This window comes from Brassica rapa, chromosome A09 (assembly GCF_000309985.2).
Source record: "Brassica rapa cultivar Chiifu-401-42 chromosome A09, CAAS_Brap_v3.01, whole genome shotgun sequence".
NCBI classification, from domain to species: domain Eukaryota; kingdom Viridiplantae; phylum Streptophyta; class Magnoliopsida; order Brassicales; family Brassicaceae; genus Brassica; species Brassica rapa.
The window spans coordinates 5,240,961-5,259,534 of NC_024803.2; the positions used below are offsets into that span (position 1 = coordinate 5,240,961).

Genomic DNA, 18,574 nt, shown 5'->3' on the forward strand with positions numbered 1-18,574 from the left:
GATGCAGAGTTACAAGCTATATTAATGGCACTTCAACACTGTTGGACGAAAGGTTATAGGAAAATCATCCTGGAGAGTGATTGCTTAAAAGCCATTCAGTTTTTGAGAGATAAGAATTTGTATTTCTCAGGCTATAACTGGATTAGAGGCATCACATGGTGGTCCCGAAGATTTGAAGATGTTCGATTTAGTTGGATATCAAGAGAAGCAAACAAGGTGGCTGATAAGCTTGCAAAGACAAGTTCCCATACAGTTTCTTTTATTTTTCATAATTATGTTCCTGTAGCAATAACAAATCTTCTTCATGAAGATTATGTAAACGTACATTTATGATTAATAAAGTATGATGTTATAAAAAAAAAAGAGAATATTCTAGAAGCTTTTTGGAAGTGATATCTTGCATATTTACATTGTTTTATCCATTCATTCATAAACATTTTCATCATATAGATTAGGATTTAGACATGTTTAGGTTGCATTTTGCATACATATGTCTCTATCAGGTATTTGAGTACCACATGGAGTTTCTGGAGACATTTGGGTGCATTTGGAGCTCAAAGGAGGTGATTAGAGTGGTCTTTGGACGAGCACTGCCTGGAGCGACTTTTCGGAGCGACTACATGAGGTCGCTGCGCACCACATCCCGGAGCGACTCATCCAGAGCGACTGCACGAAGTCGCTCGCGTTTTCACATCCGGAGACACACATATTTGACCCTGGAGCGACCTTCCAGAGCGACGTGCTGAAGTCGCTCCCGATGTTCAGAGCGACCTGCTGGAGTGACACACCAAGGTCGCTCGCGTTTGTGCCGTCGGAGACACTAAAAGTGGCTCTGGAGCGACTTGCTGGAGCGACACCTGCAAGTCGCTCCGCGTTATTTTGCTGCCGAAAATTATAATTTTTCGGGGACCTTTTTGCAATTTGAAGGCACGTTTTGCACTTCTAAAAAACCTATGTTTTAATACTTTGTAAGCCACCAGAGGCAGATTATCTTTTATCTTTTGATCTATTGAGAAATACACAAAAACTCTTTTGAGAAGTTCATCTCTTGGATTTTGATTGTTATGTTCTTGTGTTGATTTCTTATCTATTTCTTTACATGATTAATCTGAAATCCAATATGGGTTTAAGAGGAATCATGGAGATTAGTGAGTAATCACCTTTGGAATTCATGGGTTAGGGAGATTAAGGGTGATTAGGTTAGAGCTAGGATGTTTTAGTGTAGATCATTCATATTTCCTTGCTAGTAGAGTAATCATAATGCATCTTCTGAGTTGGCCACTCAGTTGTTGATCCTTAGGCATTTCTCACCCGAAAGGTGTTCGATGAAATGCCCGAGACAACTCTCCTAGGCTTTTAGTATACTTTGCCAAAGACATTTGTTGTTAAAGGTGCTAAGATAGCTAATAGACTTGTTAGTAATGATTGCTTTCATATTATTCAACCAAAGACATTTGATGTTTGAGATGTGTTAGCAAATGAGCATTCATCTAGACATAGAGCTTGCTTAGAATTGTGTCTAGGCTTAAGGTTGATAGTTTGATTGATCATTTGCCATCCTTAGTTTGATACTTGATCACCCAAGGTCTAATCCCTATGCCCATGAATTCTCTTTTCCCTTAGTCAAGAAAGTATCATTCTGTTATTGCTTTTTAGTTTTAGTCATAGCTTAAAACCCATCTAAATCATTGGTTGCACTTAGATTAAGTGAGTACTTGCATTCTCAGTGCTTTGATATCCCTCAGAACTGGTTCGACAATCTTTTATACTACAACATTTGTCTTAGGAGCCTTGAAAACTCTTAATATCAAATTGGCGCCGTTGCCAAATTCTGAGTAGATTTGAACATTGAGATTTAGTCACTTGCTTGAGACTAAGTCATTTTTATTTTCTTTTGTTACTGATTCTCTTTCTTCACCTCCCTTTAATCTACAGGTGTATGAACTTGAGGAGCAGGGGTCCATCAAACCTAGTTTCAATAGCTGCAGACATCAGAGCATTAGAGAGAGAGTGTGCTAGAAATAGAAGAGAAAAAGAGCAACATGCTCACTTGCAGAGATTGAGTACTGATATGGGAGACATACCTCAAAACCAACAGCGAGCAGCTCGACCCATTGGCACTTACGACCGCCCCAACATTCATGGTCATAGATTGGGAATCCGAGCACCCGCTGTGGCAGCCAACAACTTTGAGATCAAATCAGGACTCCTCAACGTGATCGAGAATAACAAGTATCATGGCTTGGCTCTAGAGGATCCATTTGATCACTTGGACAGGTTTGACAGCTACTGTGGGTTGTCAAAAACCAATGGTGTGTCCGAAGATGCCTTAAAGCTCAAGCTATTCCCTTTCTCTTTGGGGGATAAGGCACGTCAGTGGGAGAAGTCTCTACCCAGCGACTCCATCACCACTTGGGATGACTGCAAGAAAGCATTCTTGGAGAAGTTCTTCTCTACTTCAAGAACTGCTAAGCTGAGAAACGAGATTTCCAGCTTTCAACAGAAGAACTTGGAAGGCTTCAGTGAAGCCTGGGAGAGATTCAAGGGCTACCAAGCTCAATGCCCACACCATGGCTTTTCTAAGGAGAGCTTGCTGAGCACATTCTACCGTGGTGCTCTTCCTAAGTACAGAGCCAGACTGGATACAGCTAGCAATGGGTTCTTCTTGGGGAGAACTGAGGAGGATGCAGAAGAGTTGGTTGACAACATGGTAAAGAGTGATGCAGTCTACAGTGGAGACCACGACAGAGGCAGTAGAACAGATGATAAGCAGACGAGGAAAGAGATCAAAGCTTTGAAAGACAAGATCGACCTCCTCATTGCTGAAAAAGCAACTCAAGAACAGCTGAAGTTTGTTGGTAACTCCAAGCAGGAAGATCCACTTGCTGTCAATGAGGTTGAGGGTTTGGAAGGTTAAGAGGAGTTGTGTTTCATCAACAACAATGGTAGCTGGTACAAAAAGGAGCCCAATTTTCAGTACAACAACTACCAACAGAAATCCTATCCCAACAACCAACAGAGTGGTTATCCGCCTAGAAACAACCAGCAAGGCAGCTATCAGCCTCAGCAAAACCCCTCGTCTGGTTCCTCTGCTCCTCAAGAGAGCAGCACTGATACCTTACTGAAACAAATCTTGGAGTCTCAGACTAGAAGTGAGAAGCAAGTTGGTTATGAGTTGAAGAACCTTCATTCCAAGATTGATGGGAGCTACAATGAGCTCAACAACAAATTCTCACACCTTGCTTCTACAGTCAGGAATTTAGAGAATCAATTTGCTTCCATGAACACTCACCAGAATCGCCAGCAAGGATCTCTACCTGGAAAGTCTGACCAAAATCCCAAGGAGGCCAAAGCTATCACCCTTAGGAGTGGTAAGCAGTTACCTCCTAGAACCCTCACCAAGGATGCTGAGAAACTAGGTGAGGGGGTTGCCATCAACATAGATGATGAAGTGGTGATTGTTGATGAGAAGATCAATGACGAGATCTTGGAGAAGATAGTGGAAGCCAAAGGTAAAGGAAAGGTTGGGGAAGAGAAGAAGACAGTAAAGGATGGTGAGGTTGTTACTCCAGCAAGTGAAAGTTCTTTTGTTCCTTTTCCTTATGAACCCAAACTTCCATTCCCTGGTAGATTCAAGAAGCAGCTGCTAGAGAAGTACAAGGCTCTGTTTGAGAAGCAAATGAGTGAAGCTCAGGTTGCAATGCCCATCATCGATGCTTTCATGTTGATTCCTCAATACAGCAAGTTCCTGAAAGATGTTGTAGCTGCAAAGAAGAAGGAGATGGAAGGCATGATGATTCTTACCCATGAGTGCAATGCCATCATCCAGAGGCTTGATGTTCCAGAGAAATTAGAGGATCCAGGAAGCTTCACACTACCTTGTGCTCTTGGACCTATGGTATTTGAGAAAAGTCTCTGCGATTTGGGAGCTAGTGTCAGCTTGATGCCTTTGTCTGTTGCAAAGAAGCTCGGATTCACTCAGTACAAGAAGTGTAGACTCTCTCTGGTGTTAGCTGATCGTTCAGTGAAGTATCCTGTGGGCATCTTAGAGGACCTCCCTGTGAAGATTGGAAGGTATGAGATACCTACAGATTTTGTGGTGCTTGAGATGGGTGAGGAGGCTCAAGATCCATTGATTCTAGGAAGACCATTCTTAGCTACAGCAGGAGCTATTGTTAATGTGAAGGAAGGCACGATTGATCTCCATTTGGGTAAAGAGAACATCCTCCACTTTGACATCAAAAGGAAAATGAGGAAACCAACTGTGTTCGGGCAAGCCTTCTACATTGAAGAGATGGACACTCCTGCTGATGAGCACCTTGAAGAGTTACCACCTGAGGACGACGAGGAGGGATCATCTCCCTCTACTCATTCCCCATAGAAGGTAACCCACCACACTCCCCTGTATATACCATTTTATTTTTGCATATTAGTCTTCTTTTCGGTATCTCTCTCTACTTGACAACACAGAGACTGTGTAACTCAAGTTTGGGGGAGGTACCATGTAATAACCCTCACAAGCCAATAAATTTTTGGTAGAGAAAAATCCCGCTCAACCAGTTTTTAGTTGGTTCGACCATGATTAATAAAAATAAAAATCGACCCGGTAGATTAATTTCTCGACGGGACAGTCTTGTGGTCGAAAGACCTTCACTTGATAGTTTGGTCGAGTCTTAAATATTTTGGTCGAATTTTTATTAAACTGGAAGAGATTTTCCGAGAACAAGACGAGAGCCAAAGACAAGGAATATTTAGTTAAAAATTATTGGAAATTATCAACCAACTGCTACAAGTAATTTTGGACCAGACTCATGTCTTCCACCAGCCTGCTTGCTCAGTCTTTAATCACATGACTTGCACCTGCCTGCTTGCTTAGCTTCTTCAGTAAATGGCACATGACAATCACAAGCTGCCTGTGTGCTTGCTTCCTCCTTTAATTATTTATGATTGGCTGGAAACTACTTCATGGGAGGGAAAGGACAGTATGGTGTAGATGATGAAACAGGTTGCCAGCTGTCTGCTCTCAGCCAAGCTTTGTTATGAGCTAAACCCTCAGGTGAAGCAACCACAGCTTGTATTTAACCCTCCTCCAGCTGCTTCCCACGTTCTGAAACCTACAGAAAAACCTAGAGAATTTCAGAGAGAAAGAGAGAAAGAAGAACAGAAAAATCAGTGAGAAAATTAGGAAAATAAATCAAGAAACAATTCTTGGTGATCTAATCTTCAACCCTAGACCAGTCTGTTGCTTTGAGAAAGATCAGAAGGTGAGATTTTAAAATAAAAACCTAGACCTAGTTCAGTTCAGATCATGATCAGGCCTTGATCTTTCTCTTTGATCAGTTCAGCTGCAAGCTTACCATGGAGAAGAGGATCAGCTGAGGCCAACTAGTCCTTTAGTTCATCTTGGTAAGCTTTGGTCTCCTAGCCTCAGTCAGTATCTGATCAGAACAGTTCATGGCTACCTTAGATCTTGGTCGGATCAGTTGTATAAGTTATGATACAGTTCAGTTCTTGTTTAGTTTCGGTTTGAATCCATCTCCTAAAACAGTTTGCTAAGCTGTTATGGATTGATTGGAGAAACGAAACTAAACTCAGTCTGATCTTGTCTTGAACTGTTGTTAACTGAATAGAACTGAACTGATCTGATCTGGTATGAAAGAAACCGAGCTTGAACTGATTTGATTTAAGTTGTTTAGCTTGAACCGAACTGTCGGATTGTTGATGTTCTTAACCCAACCTTACCCTGTTTTGATCAGCTAAGGTGTGGAGCTTTGCTAGTCCCATCCTATCCATTCAGTCTCTTGGTAAGCCACAATCAAGTGAGTCAGATGAGTTGTTGAGTTAACCATAGTAACCGATCAGAACCTTGTCCATTCTCAGGTCCATTCAGCTTTGTTCAAGAGGAACTCAAGTATTGTCCAAGCCAGTTTCAAGACTGTTCTTTAGGTGAGTCTAGATAGATGTTGAGATAGATCATGAATGAGTCCTTGATTAAGTTAGTAAAATGTCTGAATATTTAAGAATGATGTTGTGTTTACTCATGGTAAACACTTACACTTAAAGAATAGTGTTAAAGTGAGGTTAATCCTAATCTTAGTACTTGTTCTCAAGTACTAATCTTAACTATGAAATAATCATGGTTTTGATTAAGGATTAATCTTAGTTTAATTAAGAATTAATCTTTTTTTAATTGAGAATTAATCTGAGATTAATTAAGGAGTAATCATGATTAATTAAGTACTAATCTTGGATTAATTAAAAATTAATATGAGATTAATTAAGGATTAATCTAGGATTAATTAAGAGTTAATTATGATTAATTAAGGATTAATTATGAATTAATTTTGGAATGATTATGGAAGTAAAATCATGTGAAGTCTTGTTATATTCACTATCCCTAAAGCCCCCGCATTACCGTGACTTGGTCCTGCGAATGGAACAAGGTCATGAAGACACGATGATGGGGTAGCTCCCTGGAGACCGTGTACTGCATGACGATGCAGTGTCGGATTGTTCATATCGGACATTCGACAATGATGGTGATGCTAACTCACTAGTCTCGGTTAGCCTTAGTGGTTTCTCGGGTCTAGTATATATATTGTATTATATGAGTATGGTAACGGGCGGGTGTTGTGGAAGTGATGTTTAAAATAAGAATTCACAATGATGATCGATATTAAAGTATAGTACTAGTACTTGCATGATCATGTATATGCATTTGATAATTGCTTGATTGTTATTGATTGTGTTGTGATTCTAGATTCACTGAGTAAACTAGTTGCTCATGACTCATTCGTGTGTGCAGGTAACCCTTAGGCGGGAGACACTTTACTCTTTTGGACGGAAGGAGCGGCCAACCAGCGGTAGTATTTTGTTGTCCTTGCAACGTACCTTTTGATGTATATTTACTTAAAACGTTGTTGGGCGATAGGCCGTAGGGTAAACTATAACACTTTGTAAGATGTTTAAAGTAAATAAATAATGTATAAAAGATGTTTATAAATCACGAGTTCTCATATGATATTAGTCCTTGTCCGGGACGAACTAACTATCGAATATTGCTTTATCGGGTTGAAAAGCCTAGAGTAATATCCGATAGGAGTGTCTCTGTTCTTTGGTTGTTGGTCTAAGGTGATCGGATTTATTTCGAGAACCTCGGGTCGACCATCAGGGAACATTGACCGTGTCATTTCCGGTTATCTACGATCGGGGGTGTCACAAAGGTGGTATCAGAGCATGGTTATACGATGCTTGAATGGGACTTGTTTCAAATAATTTTCGAGTCGAAAATGTGTCGCAAGGATAATTAGGATATGCTGGTTTGTTCCTTCTTTTAGAAATAGATAGACCTGGGTAGAAACTTACCATGATCTTTCGTTGCAGATGCCACCGAGAAGAGCACTCTTTGGACGCCGTGGAGGTCCAAACCTCCCAATTTCGATTTCATCATCTTCAGACTCTTCGCCGCCATCTACTCCGACACCACTTCCGACTGCTAGCTTTGATGCTACACCTTCGGGATCTAGCTTTGAGACTGACCCGTCTGAAGGGTCATATAATCAGACACCGGTGCACATGCCATTGTCTCCAGACCCGTATTTTATGGACATCGAGGTGGATGTGGTACACGATAGTCCAGTGCACGGAGATCATTACGCAGCTCCTGCATCTCCTGCCGCTCATATTCCACCGGCCCCTGCCGCACCTATTCCGGCAGCACAACCTCAACCAGCGCCAACTGATCCAGCTATAATAGCACTTCTAGAACTGATGGCTGAGATGGTGAATTTGCAACATCAAGCATTGAATGCACAGCGTGAAGCACAGCGTACTCAGCCAGCTCCAGTACCTACCACTTCTCATCAGGACTTTCTGAAGATAGTCATGATTATGAAGAACTTGGGGACGAAGCGTTACCAGGGAAGTACTGATCCCTTTGAAGCTGATGCATGGCTGCACAATCTCGAGCAGAACTTTGCTGCAACCCGTTGTCCGGTAGAATTCAAGAAGGACGTGGCTGTTTACTATCTGGAGAAGGACGCCATCAGTTGGTGGTTATGCGTAGAGGGGAACTTTGGAGACTTCAATCTGAGTTGGGCTGACTTCCGTACAGCGTTCGTTCGAAAGTACTTCCCACCGGAAGCCCGTGATCGATTGGAGATTAAATTCATGGAGCTAGTTCAGGGAGGATTATCTGTTAGGAAGTATGAGGCAGAGTTCACCCGTCTCAGGAAGTATGTCCACTATGGTCGGGAGGATGAGATGATGATTATCCGTAAGTTCCTTCGAGGACTTAACCCATATATCAGGAGCAGACTTGAGGCAGTAGAGTTTCATAGGCTTGCTGATCTTGTTGAGCGTGCTGTGAACGTGGAGGAGGCCATTGCTGCTGAGAGAGCTTCTTCTAGCCATTCTGCACAACCTAGACGTCCATCAGTTCAAATTCAGCCTCAGCCACATTCTCCTATGTCTCGAGGACGAGGAGGTAGAGCTTTTCAGGGAGGTCATTCTGGAGGTCCTAGACATAGAACCCCGACTTGTTTCACTTGTGGCCAGCTGGGCCATGTTAGGCGAGATTGTCCGAACGTGGTACAGTTCCAAACGGCTGTACCATCTCACATTACTTGTTTCACGTGTGGAGAGAGAGGACATTACGCGACATCATGTCCACACACTCATCTCGCTCAGCCTGTTGTTTCGAGTGCTCAACCCGTTGTACCAGTTAACCCACCTTTACCCTTACCTCCTGCAAAGCGTCAAGCCACTGCTGGTAGGGCTTACGCTTTAGAGTTACCAGGACCATCCGGACCACCTCAGGGTCCGCTTTCAGGTTTGTTTTCCTAACCAATTGAGTGTTGCATAATTTTAAATGATTGGTAAATTGGTGATAAAAAAAAAATAGTATAAAAGTTGTTGAGTAATTAATTGATGGGAAAGTCAATTATTGTCAGCGACTTTGCTTGTGGGTGGAATATCCGCCCACATCCTTTTCGATTCGGGAGCAACACATAGTTTTGTAGCTCCCGAAGTAGCATCATGATTCGATGGAGAATTCACTAAGGAGAATTTATCCATTCCCGTTCTAATTCCCGGAGATCAAGTTCTTGAAACTGAAGGCTGTATTCTAAGAGTTCCAATCATTATCCAAGATATGGTTTTTCCGGTTGATTTGTTAGTTCTCCCATTAGAGAGGTACGAGGTAATCTTAGGGATGGATTGGCTGTCAAGTTACCGAGCTCACCTTGATTGTGGTCGAGGGAAGATTGTTTTCGAGAGAGATACCCAATCCCCTTTAGCTTACCATGGCATAGTACCAAGTGTTGGAGCGTCATTAGTGTCAGCATTGAGAATTGAAAGCCTTTTGGAGAAGGGTGAAGAAGTATACTTAGTGACCTTAGTTGCTGGACCAGTAGAAGACGAGAAAGAGCAGAACATGGAAGAAATACCAGTAGTCAGAGAATATGAGGACGTGTTTAAGGCATTACAGGGATTGCCGCCGTCTAGGAGTAACCCCTTTAGTATAACCTTAGAACCCGGATCCGCTGCAATAGCAAAGGCACCATACCGAATTGTCGCTAGAGTTGGAGAAGTAGCCTATAGACTAGAACTTCCACCCGATATGCTTATGCATCCAGTAATTCATGTATCGATGCTGCGTAAGCATATATCAGATCCGAATATGGTCGAGCCGCAGCGACCAGAGAACTTGCAACCTAACCTCACCTATCCTGAAGGTCCTTTGCGAATAGGCGAACATCGTTTCAATAAATAGAAGAATAGGGAAATTTCGCAAGTTTAAGTATTTTGGGAAAAGTGACAGAGAGTTGTTATAACATGGAAGGATGAAGATAAGTTCCGAGCTGATTACCTAGAACTCTTCTCAGATACCCCAGTCGTCCAGTAAAGGGTGTACACTTGTATTTTGAGAATTCGGGGACGAATTCTTTTAAGGGGGGAAGAGTGTAATAACCCTCACAAGCCAATAAATTTTTGGTAGAGAAAAATCCCGCTCAACCAGTTTTTAGTTGGTTCGACCATGATTAATAAAAATAAAAATCGACCCGGTAGATTAATTTCTCGACGGGACAGTCTTGTGGTCGAAAGACCTTCACTTGATAGTTTGGTCGAGTCTTAAATATTTTGGTCGAATTTTTATTAAACTGGAAGAGATTTTCCGAGAACAAGACGAGAGCCAAAGACAAGGAATATTTAGTTAAAAATTATTGGAAATTATCAACCAACTGCTACAAGTAATTTTGGACCAGACTCATGTCTTCCACCAGCCTGCTTGCTCAGTCTTTAATCACATGACTTGCACCTGCCTGCTTGCTTAGCTTCTTCAGTAAATGGCACATGACAATCACAAGCTGCCTGTGTGCTTGCTTCCTCCTTTAATTATTTATGATTGGCTGGAAACTACTTCATGGGAGGGAAAGGACAGTATGGTGTAGATGATGAAACAGGTTGCCAGCTGTCTGCTCTCAGCCAAGCTTTGTTATGAGCTAAACCCTCAGGTGAAGCAACCACAGCTTGTATTTAACCCTCCTCCAGCTGCTTCCCACGTTCTGAAACCTACAGAAAAACCTAGAGAATTTCAGAGAGAAAGAGAGAAAGAAGAACAGAAAAATCAGTGAGAAAATTAGGAAAATAAATCAAGAAACAATTCTTGGTGATCTAATCTTCAACCCTAGACCAGTCTGTTGCTTTGAGAAAGATCAGAAGGTGAGATTTTAAAATAAAAACCTAGACCTAGTTCAGTTCAGATCATGATCAGGCCTTGATCTTTCTCTTTGATCAGTTCAGCTGCAAGCTTACCATGGAGAAGAGGATCAGCTGAGGCCAACTAGTCCTTTAGTTCATCTTGGTAAGCTTTGGTCTCCTAGCCTCAGTCAGTATCTGATCAGAACAGTTCATGGCTACCTTAGATCTTGGTCGGATCAGTTGTATAAGTTATGATACAGTTCAGTTCTTGTTTAGTTTCGGTTTGAATCCATCTCCTAAAACAGTTTGCTAAGCTGTTATGGATTGATTGGAGAAACGAAACTAAACTCAGTCTGATCTTGTCTTGAACTGTTGTTAACTGAATAGAACTGAACTGATCTGATCTGGTATGAAAGAAACCGAGCTTGAACTGATTTGATTTAAGTTGTTTAGCTTGAACCGAACTGTCGGATTGTTGATGTTCTTAACCCAACCTTACCCTGTTTTGATCAGCTAAGGTGTGGAGCTTTGCTAGTCCCATCCTATCCATTCAGTCTCTTGGTAAGCCACAATCAAGTGAGTCAGATGAGTTGTTGAGTTAACCATAGTAACCGATCAGAACCTTGTCCATTCTCAGGTCCATTCAGCTTTGTTCAAGAGGAACTCAAGTATTGTCCAAGCCAGTTTCAAGACTGTTCTTTAGGTGAGTCTAGATAGATGTTGAGATAGATCATGAATGAGTCCTTGATTAAGTTAGTAAAATGTCTGAATATTTAAGAATGATGTTGTGTTTACTCATGGTAAACACTTACACTTAAAGAATAGTGTTAAAGTGAGGTTAATCCTAATCTTAGTACTTGTTCTCAAGTACTAATCTTAACTATGAAATAATCATGGTTTTGATTAAGGATTAATCTTAGTTTAATTAAGAATTAATCTTTTTTTAATTGAGAATTAATCTGAGATTAATTAAGGAGTAATCATGATTAATTAAGTACTAATCTTGGATTAATTAAAAATTAATATGAGATTAATTAAGGATTAATCTAGGATTAATTAAGAGTTAATTATGATTAATTAAGGATTAATTATGAATTAATTTTGGAATGATTATGGAAGTAAAATCATGTGAAGTCTTGTTATATTCACTATCCCTAAAGCCCCCGCATTACCGTGACTTGGTCCTGCGAATGGAACAAGGTCATGAAGACACGATGATGGGGTAGCTCCCTGGAGACCGTGTACTGCATGACGATGCAGTGTCGGATTGTTCATATCGGACATTCGACAATGATGGTGATGCTAACTCACTAGTCTCGGTTAGCCTTAGTGGTTTCTCGGGTCTAGTATATATATTGTATTATATGAGTATGGTAACGGGCGGGTGTTGTGGAAGTGATGTTTAAAATAAGAATTCACAATGATGATCGATATTAAAGTATAGTACTAGTACTTGCATGATCATGTATATGCATTTGATAATTGCTTGATTGTTATTGATTGTGTTGTGATTCTAGATTCACTGAGTAAACTAGTTGCTCATGACTCATTCGTGTGTGCAGGTAACCCTTAGGCGGGAGACACTTTACTCTTTTGGACGGAAGGAGCGGCCAACCAGCGGTAGTATTTTGTTGTCCTTGCAACGTACCTTTTGATGTATATTTACTTAAAACGTTGTTGGGCGATAGGCCGTAGGGTAAACTATAACACTTTGTAAGATGTTTAAAGTAAATAAATAATGTATAAAAGATGTTTATAAATCACGAGTTCTCATATGATATTAGTCCTTGTCCGGGACGAACTAACTATCGAATATTGCTTTATCGGGTTGAAAAGCCTAGAGTAATATCCGATAGGAGTGTCTCTGTTCTTTGGTTGTTGGTCTAAGGTGATCGGATTTATTTCGAGAACCTCGGGTCGACCATCAGGGAACATTGACCGTGTCATTTCCGGTTATCTACGATCGGGGGTGTCACATACCAAGTATTTGATCATGTTTGCTTTGATGTTGTTTCATTGAGTCATGCATTGCATACCTATTTGCATATAAAAAAAAAATCAATCATTTAGTTTGCATCATTTGCATTTCTAGGAGAGTCTAGAGCATATAGGTTGCATTCACTTGCATTGGGAGCAATGATTTTAAATGCCTTGTAAAGAACACTACGTTGCACCTGAGTAGCTTTTGCACCTCTCAAAAAGACTTGTATGTTTCGAGCCTTGAAAACTCTTCCTGAAACTTGTTGATTGCTGAAACTCAGTCTTTGAAACCAACTACAACCTTATTTGAACTGAACGAACTTAATGCTTCTTGCTCATGGTCCCTTGTGTACTGAGTCATGGCTATACACACTTGAGTTGTCACATCTTTTATACCAATCTTTTTTGACAAACTCTAGTGGTAGACCACTCCCAAAACCTTTTCCTCCTTTTAAGCTTTCATTGTTTGATGAGTGAGGCCTTTTTCGGAAAGTCTTACATGTGCATAATGTTGAGAGTATCGGGAACGACAATGCTTGATCTTCATTCTTGCTAGATTGGGCACTCTATTGTCTAGCTATAGGTGGGGGTGAGTGTTGTGATTATGATTTGGGAGAAATGAAAAAGGAAAAGAATAGACTCTTTGTGCTTAAGTGAATTGTTCTATTGGGACCAGTATAGAAGCCTCTAGCTCAAGTTTTGAAAAGTCTTGGCCCCCAGCCTAAAAAAAAAAAAGGGAAAAAGAAAAACGAAAAAAAAAGAGAAAAGAAAAAAAAAAAAAAAAAAAAAAGAAAAAGGGGGCTAGCAAAGTTGTTAGGAGCTAAGAAATGTTTTGAGGTTGTGAAAAATCCCTTGTAGATTTCAAAGAGAAGGAGTTAAAGTTCTTAGGATCTTTTGGTGAGAGATGTGAGTTGAGTTTGACATTTGGGAATGATTGTGTAATTGTATGTTTGGGAAAATGGTAGAACAATGGAGATTGAGCATTGTATGCATGAGTTGATCCCTTTCTTAGATATATTATGTGCAATGTCAAGGCTACTTGTTTCGAGAGTAAACCACCTTAAAGATCATATGTTTTGAACCTCTTGAATCACTTGAATAAAAGCCTTCCCTTACCCAACCAAATGACTTGGACCAACTGACCATTTGCAAGAATTCACCTGATGTTTTGTGCTTAATGAATGTGAGAGTTGGTTGATTTGAATGTGTGGATGCTTGATGATGAGCGTAAGAACGAAAAGAGTTAAGATAGGCCTAGAGAAGCTAGAGTGTAATAAGAGAGTGTGCTAGTTGTGTTTCTTTTGGCTATGTGCTCCCACCTTCAACCTCTCTCCCTATGAGTTCTAGAAAGTTCACTTGTGGACAAGTAAAAGAACAAGTTTGGGGGAGTTGATATCTTGCATATTTACATTGTTTTATCCATTCATTCATAAACATTTTCATCATATAGATTAGGATTTAGACATGTTTAGGTTGCATTTTGCATACATATGTCTCTATCAGGTATTTGAGTACCACATGGAGTTTCTGGAGACATTTGGGTGCATTTGGAGCTCAAAGGAGGTGATTAGAGTGGTCTTTGGACGAGCACTGCCTGGAGCGACTTCTCGGAGCGACTACATGAGGTCGCTGTGCACCACATCCCGGAGCGACTCATCCAGAGCGACTGCACGAAGTCGCTCGCGTTTTCACATCCGGAGACACACATATTTGACCCTGGAGCGACCTTCCAGAGCGACGTGCTGAAGTCGCTCCCGATGTTCAGAGCGACCTGCTGGAGTGACACACCAAGGTCGCTCGCGTTTGTGCCGTCGGAGACACTAAAAGTGGCTCTGGAGCGACTTGCTGGAGCGACACCTGCAAGTCGCTCCGCGTTATTTTGCTGCCGAAAATTATAATTTTTCGGGGACCTTTTTGCAATTTGAAGGCACGTTTTGCACTTCTAAAAAACCTATGTTTTAATACTTTGTAAGCCACCAGAGGCAGATTATCTTTTATCTTTTGATCTATTGAGAAATACACAAAAACTCTCTTGAGAAGTTCATCTCTTGGATTTTGATTGTTATGTTCTTGTGTTGATTTCTTATCTATTTCTTTACATGATTAATCTGAAATCCAATATGGGTTTAAGAGGAATCATGGAGATTAGTGAGTAATCACCTTTGGAATTCATGGGTTAGGGAGATTAAGGGTGATTAGGTTAGAGCTAGGATGTTTTAGTGTAGATCATTCATATTTCCTTGCTAGTAGAGTAATCATAATGCATCTTCTGAGTTGGCCACTCAGTTGTTGATCCTTAGGCATTTCTCACCCGAAAGGTGTTCGATGAAATGCCCGAGACAACTCTCCTAGGCTTTTAGTATACTTTGCCAAAGACATTTGTTGTTAAAGGTGCTAAGATAGCTAATAGACTTGTTAGTAATGATTGCTTTCATATTATTCAACCAAAGACATTTGATGTTTGAGATGTGTTAGCAAATGAGCATTCATCTAGACATAGAGCTTGCTTAGAATTGTGTCTAGGCTTAAGGTTGATAGTTTGATTGATCATTTGCCATCCTTAGTTTGATACTTGATCACCCAAGGTCTAATCCCTATGCCCATGAATTCTCTTTTCCCTTAGTCAAGAAAGTATCATTCTGTTATTGCTTTTTAGTTTTAGTCATAGCTTAAAACCCATCTAAATCATTGGTTGCACTTAGATTAAGTGAGTACTTGCATTCTCAGTGCTTTGATATCCCTCAGAACTGGTTCGACAATCTTTTATACTACAACATTTGTCTTAGGAGCCTTGAAAACTCCTAATATCAGGAAGCGAGATTCCGTAAGCTTCCACAAGGTTCTGATTCCGATTCCGGTTCCGAAGCGGGAAGCGGACGTCCGATGAAGCTTCCGTGCAACGTAGTATATAACCAAATACCATGTGACTAGGTGATAATCCGCGCCCTGCGCGGAGTTAAGAGACTTATAGTTTATCACTTTAAATATATAGATATTAGAAAAATAAAAATCATAGAAAGAAATATTATATTTTATATGGTAAAAGATTTCACGAAATTGTGTATGACTATATAAATTAAGTTTCAATTTGTTTTTTTAAACTTGTGTATTTGTTTTGTTACTTTGAAGTATATGTCCTGGAAGTGAATTTCTAGGAGTAAAAAAAGCTTATATAAAATAAATTATGAAGTAAAGTTAAACAAAACATTGGCGATAGTGGCAATATAATTATTGTTTTCATAAATAAATTATAAATATAAAATAAAACATAGGATAAGCAATAGAGTAATAATATATGAAAAAAACAAAATATAAAAAAATAATATGGTGAGGATGTATTGAGAAGGTCCGTCATGAATACCATAAGCATGTTCGTAATTCAAATTCACGTCGGATTCGATGGACTATTAGTCTATAATAAAAACAATTACATATATTGGTCAACGCAAATAAATTAAAACTCAATCAATGTCGATGAATAAATGAATGTATGATTCGGGTTTGACTGTAATTTTTCATTAAAAATCGTATAATATTAATGAGTATGTTTAAAATAGGAATTAGTGTTATATTTAGCTCAAAACATTCCTAATTCGACAGTAATTTTCTATTACCAAAATCAATTACATTAATGAGTATGTTTAAAACAGGAATATGTGTCATCATTCCTAATTTTGAATATTATGAAGATCATTCCTTGTGTTTCAAAAAAAAATGAAGATCATTCATTTACACACAAATAATGCTAATTGACAATGTATAATCTATTTTTGAAATGTTCAGAGAGCGGGAATAAATGCTATAATTGCAGAGCGCTTGAAAGGCATTCTTGATAGGGTTCAAGAGGAAATGACATTATTATGAAGTGCATTGTATTGTATACCATTTTAGGAAAAATGTATCTAGCGTAATTTAAACACCCGATGTACACTGGACAGCTTAAAATTACCTGCATAAAACAAATCTTGGACCATGAGAACTATATGAATTTTAAAATTTGCTTTGATTCATACACATTATATATGGGGTCCTCCTCTTTATAACTTTTGAAGATGTATTCTTCAGTATTTCATATTTAACAGTGTAAATATTATATATTAAGTTTAAATAAAATCTTCTGAGCAAAATATATTAATTTGAATAAAATTCTCTTAACATATATGGTTTTTTCAATACTAAAGTAAAAAATAGATTTTGTGATTCAAATATCATAGAAAACACATTTTCGCGTCTAAAGATGTGGTTTAAGTAAAATCTTCTTAACAAATATGATATTTTCAATATTAAAGTAAAAAACCATATGTGTGATTCTAATATCATAGAAAACATATTTTCGTTTCTAAACATTATATAATAAGTTTAAAAAAATCTTATTAACAGATATGGTTTTCTAATATTAAAGTAAAAGTAGAATTTATGATTCAAATTTCATAGAAAACACATTTTTCATTTCTAAAGAAAACCATTTTTGTTCCATTGGCTAACTTTTGTAAATTGTTCTTCAGGAAAAATGATTTTTTTTATTATTAAAATTGTCGAATAGATTTTGTGCTTATAAAATATCATTTTAAAGAATATAAATAAAATTACGTCGATTAAACAAAATCGTGGTTTGTAATGCAACTAAACCATGATGCATTGGTTTTGTTTGGACCAATAAAACAAATTGAGTGTAAACAAAGTTAGAGATCACATTGCATACACACTAACAATCATGTTATGTAAATATGAGTATAACATTATGTTAAGTTACAATTAATGAATAATGACCAAAAATGTAATAAGTCTAGTAAAGAGAGGATAATTAATTAGAGAGAGTGAGAGTGAATATGGTCTTGCCACCTAAAAAATGGCATTCTTGTTATTAACACATGAGCTTAAGATTAGTCTCTAATAATGCTCCACCTTTAATAATAAAGGGATTTCCCGGATTAAGTTCATAAACAGCAGAAACATAACAATTTAAAACCACCGACAAAATAAATAACAATTACCACAAAGTTGAATACATATAGATATCACTCGAATAATAATACCGCGGGCCATAATTAATTTAAACAAACGTAACTAATCACGGTTTACTACACAACACATCGAAATCGAACGGGAACTACAAACAGAGTCTGTGATTTGAAAATTACGAAAATGCCCCCGTGGTTTCTTCTATCTCCGGCATCGAGTGATGGAGGAGCAGCCTCGACTGTAAGGATGCACCTGACCTCTAGCTCTGAAGCAGTTGTGAGTGTAGTACGATCTTCCAGATCTGGGAGGACACGGGACTCTGTTCGCCGACAATGCGCCGTAAGAGATGTAGTATCTCCTCCTCTTCCAGTACAATGACCGTCGATCCGCGACATCTTCCTCCTCCGCATCTTCAAAGCTTTCTCCTCCGTCGATGTCTAATGCGTCGCCGTGAGAGATCGGCCAGTCGAATCCGTCGCCTAGAAGAATCATGGATGGATTCTCGGGGAGAGATTCAGATCTCTGGAGTGAAATGAAGAGAAGGGAGAGAGTGATGAGGAGAGTAAGAGATTGGGCTGTTGCCATGGCGATGCTGGAGGCGAAAGCCAAGAACCAGAAAACTAATAGTAATAGAAGAGAGTAGTAATTAGGAAGTCACATGCGAAGAGGTGATTGGGTTTTGATTAATGCGCCATTTATGGACCTCGAGCCACGTGAGGGTTTTATGGATGTAGAAGAATTAGTTAAGAGATGTGAGATTAGTTGTGAACCGTTGGATCATTGTTCTGATTTATTGAGTGATTAATGGGTTGGGCTTTCTTTATGATTTACAATTGTGAGCTATTCTCGGTGTAATGGGCTTTGCAATAGCTCAGACTGTTTTGAATACTTTCCAAGCTAATCTAATATTTTTCTGAAAATAGAATGACAT

The 18,574-nt window shown here is 39.2% G+C and overlaps 1 protein-coding gene and 1 non-coding gene across 2 annotated transcripts; both read right to left on the minus strand.

The window, feature by feature from the left end:
• Positions 1–2,470: 2,470 nt before the first annotated feature.
• Positions 2,471–2,577, minus strand: LOC117128822. The gene has a single exon (XR_004452213.1). It is a non-coding gene; the product is annotated as a small nucleolar RNA R71 (small nucleolar RNA).
• A 15,024-nt stretch (positions 2,578–17,601) lies between these two features.
• LOC103837733 (protein RALF-like 34) lies at positions 17,602–18,374 on the minus strand. The gene has a single exon (XM_009114108.3). It carries the CDS (start codon positions 18,226–18,228, stop codon positions 17,845–17,847), a length of 384 nt encoding a protein of 127 aa, XP_009112356.1. The 5' UTR covers positions 18,229–18,374; the 3' UTR covers positions 17,602–17,844.
• Between the last annotated feature and the right edge of the window lie 200 nt (positions 18,375–18,574).

Excerpts from the sequence above, each read along its gene's own strand:
- LOC103837733 (XM_009114108.3), bottom strand. The coding sequence starts at position 18,228 with ATGGCAACAGCCCAATCTCTTACTCTCCTCATCACTCTCTCCCTTCTC.